This window comes from Camelus bactrianus, chromosome 16 (assembly GCF_048773025.1).
Source record: "Camelus bactrianus isolate YW-2024 breed Bactrian camel chromosome 16, ASM4877302v1, whole genome shotgun sequence".
Classification (NCBI taxonomy): Eukaryota; Metazoa; Chordata; class Mammalia; order Artiodactyla; family Camelidae; genus Camelus; species Camelus bactrianus.
In genome coordinates this window covers 55,727,352-55,752,062 of record NC_133554.1, presented here as the reverse complement: position 1 = coordinate 55,752,062, position 24,711 = coordinate 55,727,352, and the positions used below count along the sequence as shown (strand labels likewise).

The 24,711-nt window shown below is 59.2% G+C and overlaps 1 protein-coding gene across 6 annotated transcripts; it reads left to right on the top strand.

Moving 5' to 3' along the window:
• The first annotated feature begins 851 nt into the window (after nt 1-851).
• RHBDF2 (rhomboid 5 homolog 2) lies at nt 852-24,711 on the top strand. 6 transcript variants are annotated; one of them, XM_074343755.1, is made up of 20 exons: nt 1,065-1,158; nt 12,270-12,449; nt 12,873-12,924; nt 15,427-15,592; nt 16,388-16,515; nt 17,003-17,198; nt 17,281-17,484; nt 18,373-18,501; nt 18,837-18,955; nt 19,120-19,314; nt 20,353-20,464; nt 20,601-20,675; nt 20,761-20,922; nt 21,265-21,374; nt 21,528-21,591; nt 21,690-21,784; nt 21,988-22,063; nt 22,196-22,296; nt 22,481-22,634; nt 23,316-24,711. In XM_074343755.1, exons 4-20 carry the CDS (start codon nt 15,449-15,451, stop codon nt 23,733-23,735), a joined length of 2,484 nt encoding a protein of 827 aa, XP_074199856.1. In that variant the 5' UTR covers nt 1,065-1,158; nt 12,270-12,449; nt 12,873-12,924; nt 15,427-15,448; the 3' UTR covers nt 23,736-24,711. The 6 variants fall into 6 exon arrangements, with proteins under 6 accessions (XP_074199853.1, XP_074199856.1, XP_074199850.1 ...); XM_074343752.1 differs by lacking the exons at nt 1,065-1,158; nt 12,873-12,924 and adding an exon at nt 852-1,045; XM_074343749.1 differs by lacking the exon at nt 12,873-12,924.

The window sequence follows — 24,711 nt, the reverse complement described above, 5'->3', positions numbered from 1 at the left end:
AAAAGAGAAGAGAAGAAAGAAAAATCAAAGTTGGGCTTCTCTGGGCTGAGAGCAAGTTGAGAGATTGGCTCAAATATGAAGAGACATTGGGACCCTCCTGTGAATTATCTAAACTCCGCCCCTCTGGCTGTAGAGCCCCAGCACCCATGATTTCACAGTGAGAAGGCTTGACAGCCAACTCAAGTACTTCAGTAGTTTGTTGAGAACAGGCTCAGAGGGTCTAGGGCCTGAGCCAAGGCGACCCTATCCCAGAAGCTGACCCCGCAGCCTCCAGAGCTTGCAGGCTTTCCTCTGAGTCCGTTGCAGGAGGCCCTGTGAACCAAGGTTCTGCCCCATCAGGAAGGTTTTGTGTCGCTGGGCCAGAAGCAAAGCGGGTTTTTACTGGGTGTGCCCTAAGGGAGATTCCTCCAAAAGACCCTCCCGCCCACGCAGGCACCCAACGAGGGCTTCTCCTAATGGCAAACTCTAGGCACGCTTCTGTCACCGGCACCAGTTCTGGACTTAGGCCGATGGCGGGTGGGGGTGGGGGAAGTTGAGTAAGACCTGGCCTCAGCCTAGCAAGGAGCCTCCGCCTCGGGAGGATGCGGAGGAGGGGTGCGTTTGCCGTAATGGAGAGACGGGGCTGTGGCAGAGATCAGAGGCTTCCCGGAGGCAGCTGCATCAGGAGTTAGACCAGTGGAGACGCTCCAAATGTGTTTCCAGGGAAGGGTGAGAGATAAAAGGTTCGAGAGGACCGGCCCATGTGGCCTGAGGATGAAGGCGCTGGAGGGAGGGGTGCAGGAGGTGGCTGTTACTGGAGTGGTTTTTCTTGGGGGTTGACATGATTCTGGCAGTTCAGACCTAGATTATACGCTTTGTCAGAGGCCCGGAAGAGACCAGCTCCAGCGGAAAATAGGGCTCTGCTCAGGCGAGGACACCACTGGACTGACTGCTGAAGGGCAGCGCGAGCCCCCGGAGCCACAGAGCAGGACGCCGAAGCCGGGACGGACCGGGGGGCCCCGCCCCGCCCCCGGCTCCAGGGCCCGCCCCTGCCGCGGGCGCGCAGGTAGGGAAGAGGCGGGGCGGCGGGGCGCCGGGGCCCCGCCCCCAGGAGCCACCTCCCAGCCACTGGCCGGCGCCGCTCGGAACTGCGTCGCGGGGACTTGGGGCCGCAGGGAGGTGAGCGCGGGGCGACGGGCTTGGGCTGGGCTCGCGGCGGCCGGGCGGCCGGCGCTGGAAGGGCCAGGGGATCGCGCCCGAGCACGCCCTGGGGCGGCGGTGCTCCGCCGGCTAGGGGGCTGGCCCTGCGGAGCTCTCGGGCCCCACGTGGGCCGAGCCCAAGGCCAGAGGCCAGGGCTGGACTCGGACGGGGCCGCTGGACTGGGTCCGCCGGCCCCTGGGGCTCGGCTCGAACAAGACGCCCAAGGGATTCCTGAGCCACGGGTCACGAGGTGGGGGCACGACGATTGGACAGAAGTTTAAAGCTCTGGGAGGAAGAGAGGGGACTGTCCCAGGTCAAGACCGGGCAGTCCCGCCTTCCTCCCAGAAGCGCCTTGGAATTCCTACGTTCCCCTCTCCTCCCCTTTCTCCTGGGAGAGCAGCCGGCGGGGCGGCCAGGGCGAAGTTTAGCTGTTCAGCCTCGCCGAGGTGGAAACAGGTGCTGGAGGGTGGGCTCACAGCGAAGTTGGACCAGAGCTCAGAAATTGGACCCGGGAGTCGTGGCTTCTGAACTAAGGGGTTTAGAAGGTTGCCACCCTCCGTTCTCCCAGGGCATTGGATTAGATTAGAGAGGGACGTGTTCCCTAGGGTACAGACCCCGCCCCCCCACCCCACCCCAGGGCAGAGGGGAGCCCGGGTCCCAGCCCCGGACTATCTGGGTGAAAGACCAAGGGAGAAGGCCTGGAGTTGGAACCCCTGAGAGGGGAGGGCTTGCAGGACTGACCCCACACGTGGACTAGCTGCTCTTTCCCAAATGGCTAGATTTAGGATTCTGTGTAGGTGGCATTTGCTGGCAATATAATAAGCCCAGCGTGTGTTATGTTTCTGTCACTCCCTTTAGGTTAGGTAGAAGGAACCGTGGAAAGTGAAGCTTGTTTTAGAACAGTGGTCCTCAGCCAGGGGTGATTTTTACCTACCAGGGGACATTGGTCAATGCCTGGAGATATTTTGGTTGTCACAACTCGGGGGAGGGGGTGTGAGTTGTTGCTACTGGCATCTAGTGGGCAGAGGCCAGGGATGCTGCTAAACATCCCACAGTGCACAGGACAGCCCCACCACCACGTCCCCAGCCCAAGACGTCAGAGGTGCTGCGCTGAGACAGAGCCACTCTGGTCTATCAAGTTATTTCTCTTTGCCCCTCCCTGCTTCAGTTTCCCCCCTACCCCCAGGATTAGAGGAGGAACTTGTAATATACCTAAATGAGATAAGTGGAAAGGAGGTATGAGGGCAGTTGTCCCCCAGCAGCTGGCCTCCTTTGGTGCCACAACCCTGCCCCTTCCCTGTTTAAACCACGGGCCCTGCAGTAAGCCATTCGGGGAGCTGTGGAGAAGCTGAGATGGAGGGGCTGGGAACAGGGGCCCTCTCACAGCTGTGTCCTGGAGTGTTTCACTCCCAGGGCACCTCCCAGGCAGAGTGAGCCGGGACAGCCCTGGAGTTCAGATATCCCTGTGGAGGGAGGGTGGGTAGGAGCCAAGCTCTGTTCTCATAGATTTTCCCAACACTGGATTGCTGAGGACGCCTGATGCCTTGTGATCTGCTGTCATTTTCTCTTCTGAACCCACATCGGACTCTTCAGTTCCTTACACCAGGAAAGTAACATCCAAGGAATAACAGGGCGCCTAATTTCTTGCAGCTCCCCAGCCTGCCTCCCTCCACAGTAAAAAGTTCCACTGTAGCTGTGGGAACCCTGGGGGAGGCAAGAGGTCCAGGGTGGGCCCAGCTGCTGATGGAGCAAGGTGTCCTCTGCTCATGGGGTTAGCTGAGCACCAGTGAGAGATGAGAGGATGACCCAGCCCAGGCCGGGGGACTCCTGGTAGGGATGACCCTGAATTATTTGAGTTCAGCTCAAGGATAGTACCCCTGCTTTTCAGGGAATCTGGGGGGGGGATTCTGTCACAGAGGGGCAGGATGGGGTGAAACAGCTGTCCACACCCAGGAACCCAGGCCACCTCACTGCCCTCCCTCCCCAGTTCCTGACAATATCCATTACTGCCCTATCCTGTGGACGCTGGCCTCCTGGCCTGGAAACCATGGTGGGATCAGAAGGAAGGTGGCAGTTTCTGATTTGACTCTTACTTTTGGGGGCTTCTTTTGGTCTTTTAACTTTATGAGGCTGGAATGAGACTTGCACCTTTTCAGCTAAAAAAGAAGAAAAGCCAGAAGAGTAGCCTCCATCCGTCCATTGTGTGCCTCTTGAGGCACAAAGCAGCTTTCAGACTTGCACAGAGCTGTGCAGGAAGTAACCAGAGGGCCGACATCGAGCCTGGGCTGTCCGTTCCCAGGCCCAGCCCTAAGACCTTGTGCCACCTGCGGTGAACAGACTACCAGGTGACTCCTACCTGGTTTGCTCACCTTCCGAGCTGCTCTGATACCTGGTGTAACACACGCACGCACACATGCGTGCACGCTTACTGCCCAGGAGGGGACCCCTGGTCCCCTAAGAGGTGGAATAAATCACACCACAAATGCATTGGGGCTGCTGGGGTCCGAGTCCAGCTCTGGGTCAGGGGTGTTTTCACCAGAACCAGAGCTCTGTGCAGGGTTCCTGTCCACTTACTGTTGAATCTCTTCCCCAGGCAAGACCCCAGGTGAGAGCAGGAAGTCAGGGGGTGAGGAGGGTGCTGTGCATGTGACTTGCATGAGCCACCTGGCGCTTACCTTTGGGTAGGGATGAGCGGTGGTGGGCTTGGAGTGGCCCTGGCCCCCTACCTGCCTCTTGATGCAGCATCAGGGTAGATATACTCTCTGGTCTGCACGTCCCCTCGGGTGTGCGGGCCACCTGCTTTGGAGCAGGCCTCAGTGTCGCCCTGGCCACCCGTGGGGATTTCCAGAGTGAGCTCATGTATCTGCTCCCAGTTTCCTATCCAGCCAGGCCAGGCTGGAGGAGGAGTGGTGGGGACGTCAGCGCCCGCCTGAGTGCAGGCTGACTGGGCCCCTGGTGACCAGGGCGGGGAGGCTGCCAGGCGAGGGCAGTTCTCAGGACCTGCATGAAAAAAATTATTTCCTTCTCAACTTCAGGGAAGTACAGCCAGCCACTGTGCCCACGTTCCCTCGCTCAGTAAATTTAGCTCGGGACCCAGACGGAGCCATTTACTGTTTCAGAGCCACAGGAAGGCACATTCCAAAGCCCTCCTAGGAAAGTGGTTAGAGCTAAGTAGTCAGAGCAGAAGAGGTGGAGGGAGTGGTGGGAGGGGGTGAGTCCCAGCTCGGGGAGCCCAGAAGTGAGGCTCAGAGGCTGGCAGGCACCTGGTCTATGAGAGTGTGGTCAGTAGGGTGGGGGTCACTTGAATAGCCTCTGCCTCAGTTTCCCTGGTGGGGAAAGCAGTGGGGTGGCAGGTGGCTACCTGGGAGGGTTGCTGTGAGGATCCTGGTGGTGATTCACGTAAAGCCTGGGCCAGATGCCCGGTGAGGGAGCTGTCACAGGAACAGTGCCACGCCTGCTTCTGTTAGGGACATGTCTGTGTGCCTGTGGCACAGACTCTGCGTGATGACAGAGGTCTTACCTCATGTGCTGTTGGGTGAGAACCCGCGGCAGAATGGCAGGGCTGCTGCTGTCACTCTGTAGAAGTGGCTGGGTCTGGGGTGAGGCGACCACGGGGATCAGAGGGTGAGTTTCCACCTGGGCGTGGAGGATCAGGCTGAGAACTGGCCCCTACCTCCTCCAGCATGTGCGTCACGAAGGAGGAGGGTGGAGGTGTCCTAGAGGCGGTGACCCTCAGCCCTGCTCCCTCTGGCCGAGTTCCTTGGAGCTGCGAGCCGGGTGAGCTTGGGTTTCTCTACCTCCCATGGATGCCAAGAGCATCCTCAGGTGGTCCTGCCAGGCCCCCAGCAAGAAGCAGCTTTTCCCTCTCCTGATGGTTCTCCCCAGGTCCTGCCTCCAGTGTGGGCCCCAGAAGGCCTGGGAGAGAAGGTGCGGGACCCGCTGTGGGGCTGGGCTGAAGCAGGACTTGAAACTGACCTAAGCCCTTGGTTATGGCCTTATCAGCCATTGACAATAATGAGATAAGGACTGGGATGAGAGAAAGTTTGTGACAGCCCTTAGATAAGCTAAGAAGAGCCACCCAGTGTTAGGTGATGTCATTTCTGCTTGGGGGCCTGGAAGGGGCTTGTAAGTCAAAGGCCTTTGCACCTAGGACTCGCTCGCAGCTCCAGAGTCCCGCCCCTGCCTGTTCCTTCGCCACTGGCCTTACCAGTTCCGAGGTGGCAGGAAGCCATAGCCCCACCGCCTCCTAACTGTGCAGCTGTGGACAAGTGACTTCACCGCTCTGAGCCTCAGTTTCCCCACCTGTCAAATAGAGATCTGTCACCTCTGAGGCTCTTAGCTCAGATGTAAGTGAGAGACAATGGCAGAGGTCAGTCAGGGATAAAAGAAGCTGCCTGTTACTGGCCACTGACTGTGTGCCAGGTGCTGTGCTTTTGTGATCTCATGTCATCACTGAATCCCTGGGGTGGGGGTGGGGGCTGCATCACCCCATTTCACAGCAGAGGAAACTGAGGCTCAGAAGTGGTAACTTACCCAGTCTCCCAGTGTGTAGGTGGCTGAACCAGGTTCTGAGCCCTGTCTCCAGCCCTCAAGCCTTCATTCCTCAACAGGGGAACCCATGAGGCTTCAAAGCAAGATGTGGGGGGTGCTCTGCAAGGCCCCCTGGCTGAGTGGCCTTGGGTGGCCAGTGTCCAAGTGCCCCAAAGCCCTCGCAGCTGTTGGGGCCAATTCCCAGCCTCTTCCAGGGAAGGAGCAAGCCCCAGGGCAGGGTTCTGGGAAGTCAGGATTATTAGCTCCTTAATGAGTGTTTATAAGCTGAAAAGTGTTTGCCTGGCATGTTCTCTCCCTGCTGATAGCCGATCTGGGCCTCCAAAAGTGAGGGGCACCCAGTGCCCTGTCCTGAGTGTGTTGAGGTAAAGGACCCCGGGCAGCCCAGTGCCTGACTTCTGGCTCATGACATTGGCTAAGGTGCTTACCTGTCTATAAAATATGGTCATGCTTTGTCCCTCTGCTGCACGTACTCCCAGGGTAACCCCTAGCTAATGATGACAAAGCCACCTAGATTTCAAACCTCTGGAGACTCCTTAGCATCTTATGCATAAATACACTGAGGCTCAGAGATGTCAAATGGCTTGTCCAAGATCACACAGCGGTTAGGGCTGGGCCTATGACCTTGTCTCCCCAAGTTGGACAGTGTTTTCATTGTCTGGAGCCAGGCCACAAGAAGGTGGGTGGAAATGCGGTGGACTCCACCCCTGCAAGCACAGGACAGAGTCCTGCTCTGTGTCCCAGTGTTGGTCGTGTCTGGAAACAGCCTGGTCACACTTTGGTGTCTGGGAGTCCCCAGTAGGAGTGAAGTGGGCCTCCCCTGTTCCCCCACCCATGCTGCACCCCAATCCTTCCCCCAACTACTGAGCATGAGCTAGGCTTCTGCCAATTCCAGGGACCAGCGGAAACCCAACTCCCAGTACCCCAAGATCCCGAGAGAGGTAAATCCTTGTGGGTGTTTGGATCAAAGCCCGGTTCACACCAAGCCTGGGTCAGCGTGGTGCCCAGCAGTGCACGATCTCTCTCCAGGAAGCCTCCTGTGCCCTGGGGCCCAGCCTGGAAGGACCAGGGCCTTCTGGGCTCCCAGGGGCCACTTCTGACACCTGTCCTTCACAGACATGCTCAGGAAGCAGCAGAACCGGGACAGAATAGGTCACCTTCACAAAGAGTATCCCAGGACAGGACATTTGCACCTCTGCCAGCTTCACTGGCGTGTGGTCTGGTGCGCTCCCTCCTGTTGTCCTCAAGCTGCAGTCAGCCCCCAGGCTCTGGAAGCTGCTTCTGCTTGCCTGGGGGCATGGGAGGGTGCTGTCCAGGCCTCCATTCAGGGCACTTGTATCTCTGCTCAGCTGCTATCCCCTTGTCTGTTTCCACCAGCAGCTTCTGGTGTCCGGAGACTCCCAGAGGAACCTCAGAAGGTACCATAGTGGGCAGGGTCCTGCATGTGGCCAGCTGGGGACACCTGGTGGCACTTCCACTTCCACTAGGGCCTGCCACACCAGAAGATATGGGGACACGGGGCTTGGGCACTCCCAGCTCAGCTGGCTTTCTGGACTTAGGGTCCTCACAGAGGACAGGATATTCGCATCTCTGCCAGCCTCACTTGCATGTGGTCCTGAGGAGGCCTCTGGGTGGTCTGGAAGGGTGTTAGGGTCTGCACCACCGTAAGAACGTGGCAGCTCGTCCTCCTCGCGCCCACATGCTCTTGGCGGCATCCTGGAGCCCGGCTCCCACTTCCCGAGTCTGTGGTCGGCCATGACGCCCAAGCCACTCTAACTGGGTTGGGGGAGCTCAGAGCCCAGGTTCTGATGTGGAAAAGCCAGTGGGTCACCAGGTCCCTGAACCTGCCCCCACATTCTCTATCTTCTAAAATGAGTTTAAGCAAAGCCCTTAAAGGTGGAGGAGAAATCGGGGCCTCCCCACGCCAGGGCCCTCTGTGAGCTGGGCCTCTCCCCGTGGTTGGGGTGCAAACCCACAGGTGGTTTCATTTTTCCACTCCGTTGGGGGTGGTTGGGCTGAAGTGCGTACGTGCGAGCGCCAGGGAGGCCTGGGAAGTGTGTCTGCCGACTTGCAGCTCGGGGGAGGCAGATGATTGCCAGGAGGGAGGGGAGGCACCCAGAGAGGCGCTGGCTTCTGGAGACAGACGGGCATCCCTTCCCTACTCCAATGATGAGGCTTACCGCCTCCACCTGAGACACTTGGCTTCCCTCCCTTTTTCATCTGTCCATTTTTTGGCCTCTGGAATCCTGTCCCCAGGCCCTTGGCTAGCCTTCTTTGCACTTTTCTGTCCTGTGCTCCTGTCCGCACTCACTTTCGCCAGAGGAGGGAGGCATCCGGGGTGAGTCACTGGCTGTGCGGGCCAGCGTGGGGACGCATGTTGGGAGACCGGGTTAAGTGACAGCCTTTACATAAGCTGCTCCTTCCGGGCCTCATGGCAGGCAGGCTGGAACAACTCCCCGAGGTCAGCAGAACCAGGGGTTTTGTGGGGGGGGGGTTGCACCCTGGGTGAAGGCAGCTTCCTCTTTGCAGCTTTCTAAAAACGACCCGGTTCCCAGAAGGGCTGAGGGGAGGGAAAATCGGGTTTCGGTTTCTGTGACAGGGAAGCAGAGGGGAGAGGCCACTTCCTCGCCCCCAGCGCTCACCCCGACATCCTGTGATTCAGCGGAGGGACAGGCAGGTCCCAGCAGCCCCGGGCCGCCTCCCTTCCCTCCAGACTGCCCGCTCCCCGACAGCTCCGAGTCTGGCCAGCTGGGAGGAACTTCTGGGCCAGGTGGTAACTTCTCTCCTTCCTCTATTCTGGGGACCTGTTCCCTTCCCTGTGGGGTATCCTCTGAACTTTCTGACCACATCGAGTGGATAATAAATCCTGTTTCCTCCCCGGAGGGGCTGCTCACCCCTTCTCCAAGGGCCCCTCCCTCCCCCGTCCCCATTTCTGGCCACACACGAGCTGAGCCCTCGAGTCAGTCACCTGCCTGCCTGTTTCCATCTGGAGCTGCAGCTGCGGCTCAGCCCGGGCTCATGAAGTGCTCAGAGCCTAGGAGTGGAGGGTCCATCCACCATTAGCAACACCAGGGAACCTTCGGAAAGCTGCTAGAGTGTGTTGGTGGCGGATGGGGTGGGGGGTGGGCTGGAGCCAGACTCCTCAGGACAGTGGGACTGCACCTGGAACAGGTTAGGAGGGGACAGTGGGCGCATGCAGGCTGGGGAGGGGGTGCCCTGCGTGTGCCCTGGTGGTGCTCTGGCGGGAGACCTTCCGCGGGAGGCCTGGCTTACCCCGGCTGTGTCTGTTGGAACTGGGCTCAGCTGGTGGTGCCTGGCCCCACCCTTTGTGGGGAAACCGGATTCTCTTGTGGCATCAGCAAGTAGTTTCTGAGCCCGTGTCTCTGTCATATGTGCTGATCCTGGCTGCTGCCAGCTGGGGTATGCTTCTGAGTGTGGGGTGGTGGGGGTTCAGACTCTGGGTGGGGTGGGATACAGAAGTCTCCATGCTTGGGGTGACTTGAACTCTGTATGTCCCTGTTTCTTTGGATATGCCCTGCCCTGTCCCATGCTAGGCCCACCTGAAGCCCCTTTCCTCTGCCCAGGCCCCTTTGGGGTCTCCTAGCTACTCTGGGGTGGAAGGCCCCACCGAGGCCAAAATCCTTGTGGGCAAGTGGCAGTGGCAGTGGCAGTGGCCTGGCTGGGTGAGGCAGGCCCTTAAACCTCCCTCGCCCCCCAGGCTAGGCGCTGTGGCAGACCTGGGGGTCTCAGAGAACAGCGGATGTGACTGGGCCAGGATGAAGACTGGTCCCAGGATGTCACAATTTCCTCTGCAGTGAGCAAGCACTTTTGGGGCGCGGGAGATAAGGGCTGGCTGGGGCGGGTGCTCCCAGCGCTCCAGCACTTTTTTGGCCTGGTCTTGGCCGCCTGGGCTCCTCCATGCCCTGGACTTGGGTTCCACGGGCACCCTGCACCTGCCCCAGGCACCTGCCACTCCCCGCCCCTTTCCTCCCCGAGCCCCAGGGCAGGGGCTGGGCTTCTGGCACAGCCCCCACCATTTCTGCACAAGTTGGGGGCACATGGTCTCAGGAACAGGCCCTTCCCTCCCCCGTGGAGAGTGGTTGGGGGAAGGTGGTGTTTTTATGCCAAATATGTGGGCCTCATTGGTGTCAAAGCTGGGCCATCATCCTGTCCACCTCCCTCGCTTAACAGAGAAGAAAAGTGAGGCTGTGGGCAAAGCTGCTTACAGAGCCAGGACTCCCGGCACCGCCCTATGAAGATGGTTAAATGACTCTCCTGTGTACCACACTCCTCCCCAGGAAAACGCGCCCCAGCCCTGCCTCTGCTTTCCAGGGCCGGGCCTCTTCTCTTTGGGACCCTCAGGATTTCCCTGGAGCTAGTCCAGTCTCCCCCGTCTTTCAGCCTCAGATTGAGCCTGCCCTTCTTCCCATCAGGAGATTGGCACAGATGCCAGCAGCCCGGTGGGTCCTGGGTGGGGGTCCCAGCCAGGGGTGGTATGGTCTTGGGGTGGTAAGCTAGTTGGGGAATCAGGGCTGTGCTGGGGAAGCAGGGAAATGCGTGGTCCTCTGAGGACTCATCCTGGGACTGCATCCTCCATCCTTGGTCCTGCAGTGGTCACAGAGTTGGGGTGGGGCAGGCAGCACTCGGTAGAGCCCTCCAGGTTGCGCCACTTCTGGGCTGGCCGTGAGATTGCAGGAGACAGTTTCTGTTCAGGATCAGTGTGGACTGACCATCTGCAGCCATGGGGACACCTGCCCTCCCACCTGCCTTCCATCCAGTTAGCCGTTAACAAGGCCAACTGCGTGCTGGACCCTGTCCTGCCCAGGGGCGGGTGGGGGATGCCTACATGTAGGCACATCTCTGCGGGATGCTGTGAGAAGGGGGTTGATTTGGACTGGTGGTGACGTGGCAGTCCTTCTGGAAGCGGTGACCCTTTACCCTCTGTACAGTGGCTGGTAGGCTTTGGCCAGGCAGGTGGGGTGGAGCCTGGTGTGCCGGGCTCGGGGCCTCAGAGAAGAGAAAGTGGGAGCGGGGGGATGTGATGTGTCTGGTTGGGTGTGGGGCAGGTTCTGAAGGGCACGGCTGCTGACTCTGGGGACATGTGATCAGCTCTGAGTTGCAGAAGGATCCTATGTGCTCAGGCCTGGCAGCCCCACGTTGACCCCAGCCTTCCTCCGCTGCCTCCCTCCCTCCTTGGTGCCAATTTCCCAGGGAAGTGCCTGCCCAGTGGCCTCTCACTGCACCCTGGTCCCAAAGGAGGCCAAGCTGGAGAACTTTCCGTGGTAGGGGCCCCAGGTGAAGCTGTTGTTTTGGAGCTGTCCCCAGAGTGGTGCAGAGTGACATCTGAGGAGCCAGCCAGCCCAGCACCTGTCTGGCCATGATCTCCGAGGGGCCTCCTTGGGCCCATCTGCCTAGGAGTGTGGGGTCAGAACTCCCCAAACTATGGGGTAGAAGGAAGGATGCGTGAGTCTTAGTCAAACCCTAAGCAGGAAGTGTCCTGGGCCCCCAGCTCTGCATCACATTTCCCTCTGGCACCCTCTCTGCACCCAGGGTGCCTCTCACCTATAGTTGGAGGACTTCAACCAAGTGAAAGTCCCAGTATGTAAAGCCAGAAGAGGGCTGCCCTGTGGAACAGGGGGCCCAGACCCTCCCCCAGCCTCCAGTTCACCCCATGGCAGCCCCTCGGGCACCTCTGGGTAACCCAGACCTCCGAGGAACACAGTTTGCAAAGTGCTGAAATGTTTGACCAAGTTTCCCCCAGGCTGGACTCAACTCTGTCTCCCTGATATGGGGCCATCCAGCCCCAAGTGTACCCCAGCTTTAGGGAGAGGAGGCACCTGTTTCCTGAGGAGACCTCAGGCCCTGGAGCCAGAGCAGCTTGAGTCCCAGCTGCTCCCGGTCCTGGCTCTGTGAGCTCAGGCAAGTTACTCAACCCCTCTGAGCCTCCATTCTTATCCACAAAATGGAAGTGATGACAATGTCTACCTCAAAGGGTGTTTTGAGGACAAAGTGGGATGACGCACTGAAGGGCCAAGCAAGGCATGACCCTGTCCTGCCCCCGCAGCTCTCAGGGTTCTGTCAAGGAGGGCCTTATTTATTTTAAAGAAGGTACTGGGGATTGATCCCAGGACCTCATGCATGCTAAGTACACACTCTACCACTGAGCTGTACCTTCCCCAGTGCCTATGTTTTTTAAAGTGAAATGTTTCTAGTAAAGTTATGTTGTAAAGAAAGTAGGGACCATTTTGATTTTAGGGTTCCCAGCCCAGAGTGCAGGTCTTCAGATGGTTGGGGTTTTTTTGGGTGGGGCGGGTAAACGCCCTGAGGCTACAGCCCCTGGCCCCCCGGGCCCTCTGAAGTGCCCAGCTCATCACCTGGGGCCCTTAATCCAGGAGAGGAGGAGAATATATCTCTTTAATCCCTGATCTCTGAGGCCAGTGGAATTATCCCCATTTTATAGATGAGGCAGCTGCGGTCAAGAAGATTAAAAGCTGCAGTGGTCCTGACATGCTGGCTTGAGCCTGCCCATCCTTCCTTACAGGCTGTGAGCACCAAGGGAGCTGCCCTGCTTGACCTGGGGCCGTCTGTCTGCCTTCCCATCTCTCTGCATCTATCCACCTCTCTGCAGAGCTGAGGCTTGACCCCAGAGCATCTGTACAGAGCAAGGAAAGGACTAGAGCATGCTCTAAAGACCTCTGCAACAAGACCCAGGAAGCTGAAGGTAGGAGGCTGGGTGGCTGGGTGGGCTGGACCCCAGGTACCAGCTGCTTTGCTTGCTTGTTTATTTGATTTTCAACAAATACGTACTGGTGGTATCTGTGGTCCAGCACTCTTCTGGCAGTGGAGCTACAGCTGTGAATAAGGCCAGAAGAGGGCAGAGAGGGAGGTGAGCAGGGTGAAGCGACGGAGAGACATATGGGGTGGGAGGGCTGCTCCAGGCAGTCAGGGCTCCTTGGAGGAGGTGGCACTCAAGCTGGGACTAGAATGATGAGAAGAAGCCACCTGCTCTGCTGTGTGATGATCTGATCTGGGGATGAAGGGAGTAGCGGGGGCAGAGGACCGACAATTATGAAGCGTCTGCTTGAGACTTTTTTTAACCAGCTTTATTGAGAAAAAGTTCACATTTAATTTCTATAATTCACAGAAAACTCATCCATTTGAAGCGTACAATTCAATGGTTTTTAGTATAGTCACAGGTATGTGTAACTATCACCGCTGTCAACTTTAGCACATTTTCATCATCTTGGAATGAAACCTATACCCTTTCAATGTCCCCAGCCCCCAGCCCCCAGCCCTAAGCCATGACTCATCCTTTTGTCTCTATAGATTTGCTCTTCTGGACTTGCGTTTGGACTCATGGAGTATGTGGTCTTTTGTGTCTGGCTTCTGTTACTGAGCATAACGTCCTCCAGGTTGTTGTGGCCTGTCTTAGCCCTTCATTCCTGTTTGTGGCTGCCTAATAGTCCATTGCGTGGATTTAGCACATTTTGCTTATCCCTTTGTCTGTTGATGAGCGTTTGCATTGTTTCCACCTTTGGGCTCCAATGAACGTTCCTGAACAAGTGTCTTTGGATGTGCTGCCCGAGTGTGTGTCAGGCATGCAGTGAGTTCACGCCCAGGACACCTCTCTGGGGGAGGGGGTCATTCTCCCCTGGAAGGTGAGGACTTGGGTGACTGTGGTCAAGTGTAGGCCCCTGTGCAGATCAGGCTCAGACCGCCTGGCTCCAGTATGTGCTTTTGACCATGATCTCCCAGTACCTTCTCACAGAGCTTCGCAGGTATGGGGAATTTAGGGGCCCAAAGTGGTGGAATTGGGGGGGGGTGTCAGGAGGATATGAAGCCATGAGGGGCCCAAAGGCCCCAGTGAGAAATTTGGACTTTGTTTTAAGTGAGAACAGAAAATCCTGGCCCAGTGTTGAGCAGGGAGTGACCTGGTATGATTTGTCCTTTTTTTTTTTTTTTTCTAAGTTCTTTTTCCCCCTTTTTGGGGGGGAGGGGGGAAGGAGGTAATTAGATTTTTATTCATTTATTTTAATGGAGGTTCTGGAGATTGAACCCAGGACCTTGTGCATGCTAAGCACATGCTCTACCACTGAGCTATACCCTCCCCCACCTCCCAATTTGCGCTTTTAAAAGGTGAATTCTGCTGCTTTGTGGAAAATGGTCATGGGGATGGGGGCTCGAGGGGCAGCAGGTGGAGGAGTCAGGAGGCTGCCGTGACCCTCTAAGTGAGAGAAGATGGTGGCTCTCATGGGGGCCAGGCAGAGATGGGGGAGCAGACAGACTCAGAACAAAGGTGGCTGCTACATTGCCCTGTAGTCACGCCCTTGGCCCCACGTGCCCTTGGCTCAAGGGCTCCCGTGTGACTCTCCCCACCAGGTCGGCAGAATCCCTGGCCTCGTGTGAGGAGAGGAGAAATCAAACCTGCCCCAGCAGCCTTGGGACATGGGGAGAGGAAATAGCAAAGGATTTTTAGCAAGAAAAAGGTCACAGGGCAAATGAGTGAACTGGAGAGAACAGACAAGGCAGAGGGTGTTAACTTGGATGGGATCACAGCCGTGGGGGGGGATTGGTGGCGTTAGTATGGAAAAGCCCCAGATGGGGGTAAAATCGCCACCTCCTGTTGGCTAAGCCCTTTGGCAAGATGCTTCGAAATTCAAGGTGCACGCACTTGTCCACGCTGCAATTGCACTTCTATAAGTTGTCTTGTGATAACACTGGGCCAGGCACACGCGGGATAGGCAAGGGTGTTCGTTAATACTGGACACAAATCTGAACAACCCTTGGTCTGGAATTAAGTGAATCTTGGTACAGTCCACTCAGTGACACCTTCTCAGTCATCGAGAAAGGTAAGGTAGAGCTGTTTGTATGTGTTGACAGGGCAGGATGTCCATGCTATAGAAGAAAAAGTATGATTGTGTATAAAATGTTAACTACACACATCCTCTTCCAGGTGCAGAGAGGCATCTGGAAGGATGTGCACATATCATTTTCATCACTAAGATATTTTTCCTCTGTGAAAAGAAAAAAGAAAAAAGTATCAGACAGGTGGCAGTTTCAGTTACCTTTGAAAGAGGAACCGGGCAGCCCTGGGGGACAGGGACCAGCGTGATGGCTTCTCATCTACCTGGGAATTAGGTTGAGCCACCACTTCCTCCCTCACAGCCCAGGGACTCCTCCTCCTCCAACAACCACCTGCTCCCTGCACAGCTGTGGGCCCCTTGTCTGTGGGTTGCCCGGGAGCCTCTTCCTTGTCCTCCCCCAAGCCCAGCCCAGGGACAGAGGCAGGGCTCTTTGTCCAAGGAAGCTGCCTTCTGGCCCCCTGGCCTGCTGTGGCCAGGTGACCAAGATGATGGCAGATCTATATCCCATGCCCTCGTGTTCCTTTCTGGTCCTTGCCTGAAGCAGAGAGACCAGAAATGGAATGAGGCAGTAAGTTGGGGACCTCCCAGACCCCTGCTGGCCTGGAATGCAAATGAAGTTCAAAAATAGACCTTCTCACCTACCCCTCCCAGCCCGATTCAGTCTCTGCTGTGTAGTTTAGTATCCAGACTTAGGTTTGAACCAACTTTCTATAGGTTGTTCTCAGTCTGGGCTGCCTGCCTTGGCCTTGCCCTGACACCCTGGGCTGTCCCTGTGTCCCCTCCCATCCTGCCACCACTTTACACACCTGCGCCCCCTCCCCGTTTCCATTCCAGCTGCCCTGCCCCCCTGCCCACCATGGCCTCCGCTGACAGGAGCGGCGAGAGCGTCTCCTCGGTGTCCAGCAGCCGCCTGCAGAGCCGGAAGCCACCCAACCTGTCCATCGCCATCCCTCCGCCTGAGACCCCGGCCCCCAGTGAGCAGGCCAGCATGCTGCCCCAGGTAAGGGGGCGGCTGGGCGCTCACTGCCCCTCCACAGGCCACCGTTGTGCCCACATGACACCTTTTGGGCAGTTTCACTTCCTGGAGGAGACCCTTTCTGAGCCACAGCTGCCCTGTAGCCCCTGCCCTAAGCCTGCGCCCCCTCCATCCTGGCCCCAAACTCTGCAGGGAGTGAGCCCTGAACTCAGGAGCTCCGAGTCATGCTGGTCCAGGGAGAATACGAGGAGCCTGCCAATTCCGCCTGGGAGTTGGCTGCTACCCTGCACTCACCGGGCCCAGGCTCTTCCGTGGGGGGCGAGCTGTCTGTGACTAGGGGGCAGGCTGTCTGTGACTGGGGGGCAGAGGCGTCTGCAGCACCAGGAGCCTGCTCTCACAGCGCCTGGCTCCTGCAGGAAAGTGGGGATGAATCACCGTTTCCGACAGTCCCGGCTGGCGCTCCATAAAGAGCTCATTGAGAAGTGGCTCCGAACAGCGTGGGCTTCTTCCTGCTCAGCCTGGGGCACAAGGGAGGCTGTGTCCCACTGCCCATCACCCGAGGGCTCTTTGCAATGTGCGACGCCAGGCAAGGGCGTCACAGCTATCGCGGGAGCGCTGGACAGGGAGTGAGGGAACACGGGCCGGGCTCGCCCAGAACACTGAACAATGGTGATTTTGCCCTGGGAATGAAAGCAGCTCAGGGTGAATTGGGGTTGAGGTTTGGTCTCTCTGGGTTTTCACCCTGGAATCCTGGGCAGAGCCAGCCCGGGGCCTGGGCTCCACACAGTCACAGCCTGTCCCCCATTCACCTCCCTGCAGAGGCCCAGGAATCCAGCCTACCTGAAGAGCGTTAGCCTCCAGGAGCCACGGGGACGATGGCAGGAGGGCGGGTCGGAAAAGCGCCCCAGCTTCCGCCGCCAGGCCTCCCTGTCCCAGAGCATCCGCAAGTGAGCACCGCCCGCCTACCTGCCCCTGCAGTCCGGTAAACTCTGGGCACCCGGACTTCCGGGGGGCCTGCTCCCTGGTCCCTGCCTGGGAGGTGTGGGCAGTCACCAAATCAGCAGCGTCCTCCTGCAGGGCAGACCTGAGCATTTGACCCCGTGTTACAGGCGGGGAAACTGAGGCCCAGGCGGCTCTGTGCCTGGTAGGAAGCCACAGTGTGGAGGCTGAGGGATTCAAGGAGCTGGGAGCAGACCGTTGCCCCTCAGAGTGGCTCCCAGAGGCCATCCCAGCTCAGCCTGTCAGGCTCTGGACCTGAGTCTATCTCTGTCCACCTGATCCCTGGGCAGCAAACCAACAGCTCAAGGGGAAGCTGATCCGCCCCTCCCGCTGCACACACATACGCCCTGTCACCTCTCTTGTCACCTCCCCCGCACACATACTAGTGCCCTGTCACTTCACGTCACCTCCTGCACACACACGTCTGCTCCGCAGGGGCGCGGCCCAGTGGTTCGGGGTCAGTGGCGACTGGGAGCTGAAGCGGCAGCACTGGCAGCGCAGGAGCCTGCACCACTGCAGCGTCCGCTACGGCCGCCTCAAGGCCTCGTGCCAGAGGGACCTGGAGCTCCCCAGCCAGGAGGTGCCCTCCTTCCAGGGCACCGAGTCTCCAAAACCCTGCAAACTGCCCAAGGTGGGCCCCGTCAGGGTGGAGGGGAAGTGGGCAACTCGGCCCAGGGCCACGACAGACTGCTCACCTCCTCCCTCCTGTCCAGATTGTGGATCCCCTGGCCCGAGGACGGGCGTTCCGCCACCCAGACGAGGTGGACCGGCCCCACGCCCCACACCCGCCGCTGACCCCCGGGGTCCTGTCCCTCACCTCCTTCACCAGCGTCCGCTCTGGCTATTCCCACCTGCCCCGTCGCAAGAGGATGTCTGTGGCCCACATGAGCTTCCAGGCTGCTGCCGCCTTCCTCAAGGTGAGGACACCTCTGCCCAGCCTCTTCCATCATCCCTTTGTCCCTGTCTCTCCCCACAGCATCCCCCCAAAACTCAGCCAGGCATCTCTCTCTGTACCAAGGGTAGTGGATGCACTGGGATTCCTGGGCAGAGAGAGAGGCCCTCATCCTTCCAGCCCCAGTTCTCCAGAGTGTGGGCAGCTGGTTTCTGCACTGACACTTAAGCTGGAGTGAAGTGAAACATGCGGTCACCACTCATTGACCCCTGTCATATGCTGGGCATGGGGGCTATAGAGCAAAATGAGCGGTGTTGCTGCCCTGGGGGAACCCTCAGCTCGGGTGAGGTTGGATGTCACCATTCAGTGTGATGAGTGCTGGGGCTCACCCAGCGGAGGAGCTGCCCCCTCTCACCCAGCAGAGGGGCTGATGTCAGGGAAGGCACTTGAGCTGAACCCAGAAATATAAGGAAAGTCTTGCCAGGAAGGGAACAGCCTTCTCAGCAGAGGAAACAGCCTATGCAGAGGCACTTTGGGGGCGCAGCAGGAGGTGTTAGTGAAGGGTGGTTTACAAGAGCAACAGCAGGAGATGGGATCAGAAAGGTGGGCAGGGGCCTGGTGTGCCATGCCAAGAAGCCCGAGCCTGGGAAGTACGGGTGCAGGATGAGTGGTGGGGTGGCAGATGCCCAAGCCAGAGGACCAGAGGTCACCAGGGAGAAGTTAACAGCAAACTGTGCAGAGGGTGCTGCGTTCAGGGCTGTGGAGGAGCTGGAGCCCGCTTCCCGGCCTCTGGTAGATGCTCATGCTCCAGGCAGGGTCCCACCTCCAGCGGTGGTGGGCTTGACAGACCCCTTTGGAGGGGGGAGGGGACACCTGACCTGGGCCTGATGCCCATGCCTCTGCCCCCGCACAGGGTCGCTCGGTGCTGGATGCCGCGGGACAGCGGTGCCGGGTGGTCAAACGCAGCTTTGCCTACCCTAGCTTCCTGGAGGAGGATGCAGTCGATGGGGCGGAGACATTCGACTCCTCATTTTTTAGTAAGGCAAGCATGGGGTATGTGGGCCCTTGGGGTTGGGGGTCGGGGGGCCAGAAGCTAGGAGAGGTGACCTGGCCTCGATCCTGCTCTGCTAGAAGACCCTGAGATGTCCAAGTGCCCGTTGGTGGGATAGAGGTGCTGGACCCCGGTCTTCCTGTCAACGGAGTGAGGACCTGGGGTGGGGCAGGGTGCCAGCCGGGAAAGTCACCATCAGCGCTGACAGGCATGTGCCTTCCTCTGGCTTTGTCCTGCCCTTGAATTGAGCTGTTGGGGGCCAGTGCTGGGGACAGTGACTCCTCACACTGTCTCTTTTTTTGTCCCCCACTCCACCCCCACCCCAGGAAGAAATGAGCTCCATGCCCGATGATGTGTTTGAGTCTCCCCCACTCTCTGCCAGCAACTTCCGGGGGCTCCCACACTCGGCCTCCCCGGTCTCCCCCGATGGGGTGCAGATCCCTCTGTGAGTTCCCGCACTTCCAGGCGGAGGGAGATGGCACCACGGGAAGGGGCTCCCCCGGTGCTCAGTGACCCACATGGGGGCTTCCCCAGGCCACCGGTGCCTCCTGATCGCCCCCTCGTGGGATGTGGGGGTGGGCACCAGGCTGAGACCCCCGTCCCCACCAGGAAGGAGTACGTTGGAGCCCCAGCGCCCATGCCCAGGCGCGGAAGGCGCATCGCCTCCAAGGTGAAGCACTTCGCCTTTGACCGGAAGAAGCGGCACTACGGCCTGGGCGTGGTGGGCACCTGGCTGAACCGCAGCTACCGCCACAGCATCAGCAGCACCGTGCAGCGCCAGCTGGAGGGCTTTGACAGCCACCGGTGAGCGGGCCTGGGCGCTGGACCTGGGGTCCCACACTGTGAGAGCTGGGGGCGGTCACCATTCTGGAGAGCTCCTCCCCGGTGTAGGCAGAGGGGACGGGGGCTGAGAGCCACCGGAAGGGTCTGGGAGCTTCCAAGTTCCCCAGGCCCTCCCCTGAACTGCCCCTTACTCAGCGAGCCCCTGGTGAGCATTTCCTGTGGGTCAGGAGAGCAGGGACAAGTCCTCAGGGTCACCCTACGAGCATGCACGTCACCTGGGAAGGGGCATCGGGCATGGCTGCCTCTTCTCCACCCTCCCTACTCTCTGGGCCGGCATCCTCTGCTGGGCTCCCAGACAGCAGCCTGTCAACAAGCAGTCACTGAGTGCCAGCACGCAGGCCCTGAGACAGGGTGGGGCAGAGGGGCAGCTGGAAGCTGTGACCGTGAGTGAGGGGACTGCGGAGAGGACCTGCACAAAGACCTTGGGTGAAGCCAGAGGGTTGGGAAGAGGCTGTTCTCACAGAGTATATGATAAGCAACCACCCAGTGAACACTGGACCCAAAATTATCAAGAAAATAAGTAATAGGAGGTGTGGTGAGTGTCCTGGAGGACAGAGTTGGGAGTGAACAGCTGGTAGGGGTGGGTATAGTCAGGATGAGCAGCAGTTAGCTGGGTGAAGAGAGATGGAAAGAGCATCCCAGGCAAAGGAAACATCATGTGCAAATGCCCTGGGGCTGCAGGGAGCAAGGTTTTTTCCAGGAACTATAAGAGAAAGAGGAAGAAAGCCAGGGAGGTGAGTGGGCACAGCCAGGCCTTGCAACCAGTGGGAGGGGGCAATGTTAGACTTTATCACCAGGGCAGTGAGAAGCCATGGAAAGGATTTAAGCTAAGAGAGACACGTAGAGATGCATTTTAAGAGTTGCTGTGGTGAAGGATGAGTTGAGGGGCAAGGTGGAGGGCAGGGAACAGGTGAGAGCTGATGGTGGCTAGGCACCACAGAGCTGAGGGACAGGGTGTGAGTTCAGCTCTGCTGACTGCCCCAAGGCCTCTGCCCACAGACCCTACTTCACCTACTGGCTGACCTTCGTCCACATCATCATCACACTGCTGGTGATTTGCACATATGGCATCGCACCCGTGGGCTTCGCACAGCATGTTACTACCCAGCTGGTGAGTAGGGTTAGGGAAGGGGGCCCCACCCTGGGGATCCTAGCTTCCCCACCAAGAGGCGTTACCAAATCCCTGGGACAGGGAATCCCCGGGACAGGGAATCCCCTGACCCCCCCTCCTTCCACCTTTGCACCAGGTACTCAGGAACAAAGGTGTGTACGAGAGCGTGAAGTACATCCAGCAGGAGAACTTCTGGATTGGCCCCAGCTCGGTGAGGGACCCTCAGGGGAGACTCTCAACAGAGCAGCCATGTCTGGCCCCGAGCTCACAACCTACCCCCTTCACCCACCCCCCAGATTGACTTGATCCACCTGGGAGCCAAGTTCTCGCCCTGCATCCGAAAAGACCAGCAGATTGAGCAGCTGGTGCTGCGGGAGCAAGACCTGGAGCGGGACTCAGGTTGCTGCGTCCAGAACGACCACTCGGGCTGCATTCAAACCCAGCGGAAGGACTGCTCGGTGAGGGAGGACCCCGGACCCCTGCCAGCCCCACTCTGGTCCCCTGCACCGTCTCCACTTGCCCCAGCCTCGGGGAGGGGCCCTTCGAGGGAGGTGTCCACTTTGCCACCATCCTTCCTCTGCCCTCCCTGGCCTCACACACCCCTGTATGCTGCTCAGCACAGGGAGGGTGCTGACCTCCCCAGCCCCAGAGAAGTGAAAGCTGGGTCCCAGAGTATCAGCTGGGGTTGGGGGTCTGGGCCCTGGACAGCAGGGGAAGAGCTTCTATCTTGGAGGGGCCCCTGCCTACTCTGATGGGGTTGATCTTGTCCTCGCCATGACCAGCCCGCTTCCATCCTCCAGGAGACTTTGGCAACTTTTGTCAAGTGGCAGGATGATACTGGGCCCCCCATGGACAAGTCCGACCTGGGCCAAAAGCGGACATCGGGGGCCGTGTGCCACCAGGACCCCAGGTACAGTCCCAGAGTGACCCCCAGCTGCGCTGTCGGAGAAGATGGGGTTGAGTATCATGTTGTCTCTGCCACCCGTGGGGATGTTGGCCAGTGGGCTTGGCAGGCTGGAATGCAGCTGCCGCTCATTTCATTACCTCCGACCTCTGCCTCTAGAACCTGTGAGGAGCCAGCCTCCAGCGGTGCCCACATCTGGCCTGATGACATCACCAAGTGGCCAGTGAGTGTCACTTGGAGTGGAGAGCAGTCTGGGAAGGGTGGGGGGGGCACGCCTGCTGCTACACTGCTCCAGTCACCTGTCGGTGCCCCTCCCCACAGATCTGCACAGAGCAGGCCAGGAGTAACCGCTCGGGCTTCCTGCACTTGGACTGTGAGATCCGCGGCCGCCCCTGCTGCATCGGCACCAAGGGCAGGTGAGCTGGCCTGGGCACTCTGCCCAGTGCTCCTTCTCCATCACCCTTCACCCAGCTGGTGGCCTCCCTCCTTGCTCGGGGGCCATCCGTGGTGTAAGCAGGTCCCTGCCAGCGAAGCCTGCTGTGGCCGGGCACCGGGCACTGGGTGAGTGAGCAGGAGGGCTCAGGCCCCTGACGTACACCCTTGCCTCCCTGCTCCCCAGCTGTGAGATCACCACCCGGGAATACTGTGAGTTCATGCACGGCTATTTCCACGAAGAGGCCACACTCTGTTCCCAGGTGAGGCAGGGCCTGGCAGGGCCTGGGGCGTGAGCAGCTCAGCACGGCAGCAGGTGTCCGGTTCTGTCCCCGACATCAGGGCCTCTGACCCAGCCTCGTCCCAGGCACTGATCGCCGTGTGCTCACCCCCAGGTGCACTGCCTGGACGAGGTGTGTGGGCTGCTGCCCTTCCTTAACCCCGAGGTCCCAGATCAGTTCTACAGGCTCTGGCTGTCTCTGTTCCTCCACGCTGGGTAAGAGAGGCCTCGCTGGCCAACCCCCCAGACCCCTGTGGTGGCCGCCCACCTGGACCCCTGGAGGAGGGGCTCCCGGGCCAGGGCACAGCCCGCACAACCTGCCAGGCCCCACCGCTCCCGAAGTGCCTGGCTGGCAGCTACGGGCACAGGGGGGCTGATGCCTGGTGTGTCCCCCACCCAGTGTGGTGCACTGCTTGGTGTCTGTGGTCTTCCAAATGACCATCCTGCGGGACCTGGAGAAGCTGGCTGGCTGGCACCGCATCTCCATTATCTTCATCCTCAGTGGCATCACCGGCAACCTTGCCAGCACCATCTTCCTCCCGTACCGTGCGGAGGTAGGGACCCTGGGGACGGGGTGGGAGGGCCAGCTCTGTGGCTTCCCACTCTCCTCCCGCATGATGGCCAGAGGGACGCACAGCCCCTCCCGTGTCAGGCTCAATGGTGGATTGACAGCTAAGCTGGGGGCTTAAAGTCAATTCCTTAATCTATCCCTGGGCGCGAGGGAGCAGCAATGCCTCTGGGTCATGTGTCATTGTGACCTCCAGAAAGACCTTCCTGGACCCTGCCCCTCACTCTGCCTCTTCTTTGCTTCATTTCTCTCCATGATTGACCATTGCCTGCCAGCACATCCCATAGTTACGGGTTAAGCCGTATAAAATCACCTGTGTGTGACAGTTCTTGGTCCATAGAAATGGCAGTTTTTGATGGGTTCAACCTGACCCTGTCGGCTTGTTCAGTGTCTGTCCCTCCCCACGTGCACTGCCCAGAGCAGGCTGTCTGTCCTGCTTCCTGCACTGGCATGCACATAGTAGGTGCTCAGTATTTGCCAAAAGGGTGGGTAGAACAAGCCCAGCTCTGACCCGGCAGCTCCAGCTGCCCCCGGGCCCTTGCCCTGGGAGGGGCTCACAAATAGGACGACCCGGGTCCCTGGGCTCCAGCTCCGCCATGCCCAGGGCCCCCCGCAGGCTCCCACCTGGGACCTGGAAGTGAGCCTCGTCCCCTCCCTGCCCTCCCAGGTGGGCCCAGCGGGGTCGCAGTTCGGCCTCCTCGCCTGCCTCTTCGTGGAGCTCTTCCAGAGCTGGGAGCTGCTGGAGCGGCCCTGGAAGGCCTTCCTGAACCTGTCGGCCGTGGTGCTCTTCCTGTTCGTGTGCGGCCTCCTGCCCTGGATTGACAACATCGCGCACATTGTCGGCTTCCTCAGTGGCCTGCTGCTGGCCTTCGCTTTCCTGCCCTACATCACCTTCGGCACGAGCGACAAGTACCGCAAGCGCGCCCTCATCCTGGTGTCACTGCTGGTCTTCGCCGGCCTCTTTGCCTCGCTCGTCGTCTGGCTCTATGTCTACCCCATCCACTGGCCCTGGATCGAGTACCTCACCTGCTTCCCCTTCACCAGCCGCTTCTGCGAGAAGTATGAGCTGGACCAGGTGCTGCACTGACTGCCCGCTCCGCGGAGCCCGATGCCACGGGACTGACTGCCAGGGTGGGGCTGCCTGCTGGTATGGCCCTCCCCGCACTCCAGAAACACCCTCGGGGGTGCAGCCCTGCTCCCAGGAGCTCCCTCCTCCAGGCCCGGCTGAGCCCACGGGAGGCGGTCATAAAGCAGGGTTCCCTGGGGGACTGGAGCCCTTCCTCGTCAGGTCCAGGCTGAGGGACACTCCGAACACGTGCTTCTCTGCAGCTCGGAGGCCCAGGCGCTGATGTCCTCCCCACTCCCCTGCTTTCGGGACCACCTCCTGGGTTGGGTTTCTTTCTTCCCAGGGTCCTGGGCTGCTGCCCCTCTCCCACCTCAGCCTCTGCTGGTGCCTTTCCTCTCCCCGCTCCTGTGAGCCTGCCCTTCCTGGGGTTGTGGCTGGGGTTCCCACCAGGTTCCCAGCCCTGTGTCCCCACAGCCCCCTTCCTGTGTCCCCTCCCCTCTCTGCCCTGTGAATCCACCCCCTGCATCCATCAGTGGCCTGTTAAGCCTGCCCATAATGCTCGGAGACTGTACACTGAGAGAAGCTCTGGCTGGGGTCTGGTGCAGAGGACCAAGGAGCAAGGAGACACAGTTAGACTGGGAAGCTGAGAGCCTCTGCTGTTCTTAGCAAACAGACGCTGCACCTGCCCCGCAGGCCCCCAGCCCTCCTTTGATTCAGTGTTCTGCCTCATAGGGCTGGACTGACGCTGGCCAGCCCCACCACCCTCTGTCTCACTCCCGCCCACGTGGGGGCAGGACCACCCCAGGGACCTGCTTCCAGGGGTTGCCCAAGGTCAATCAGGCCCTTTTTTTTTTCTACCAGTTTATATTATGGCCCTAATTTTTTAAAGTAACGCTAACTTTGTATGGATGATGTCTGAAATGTATTAAGTGATATTCTTTAGAGAAACATTATCTTTTAACCTGAGGCCTCGGGTAGAATAAAAGCTGGAAATTTA

Coding starts and splice junctions, on each gene's coding strand:
- RHBDF2 (XM_074343752.1), top strand. CDS start 15,449: ATGGCCTCCGCTGACAGGAGCGGCGAGAGCGTCTCCTCGGTGTCCAGC. Junction 15,593..16,387: donor AGGCCAGCATGCTGCCCCAG/GTAAGGGGGCGG, acceptor ACCTCCCTGCAG/AGGCCCAGGAATCCAGCCTA. Junction 21,592..21,689: donor ATGACATCACCAAGTGGCCA/GTGAGTGTCACT, acceptor CCCTCCCCACAG/ATCTGCACAGAGCAGGCCAG.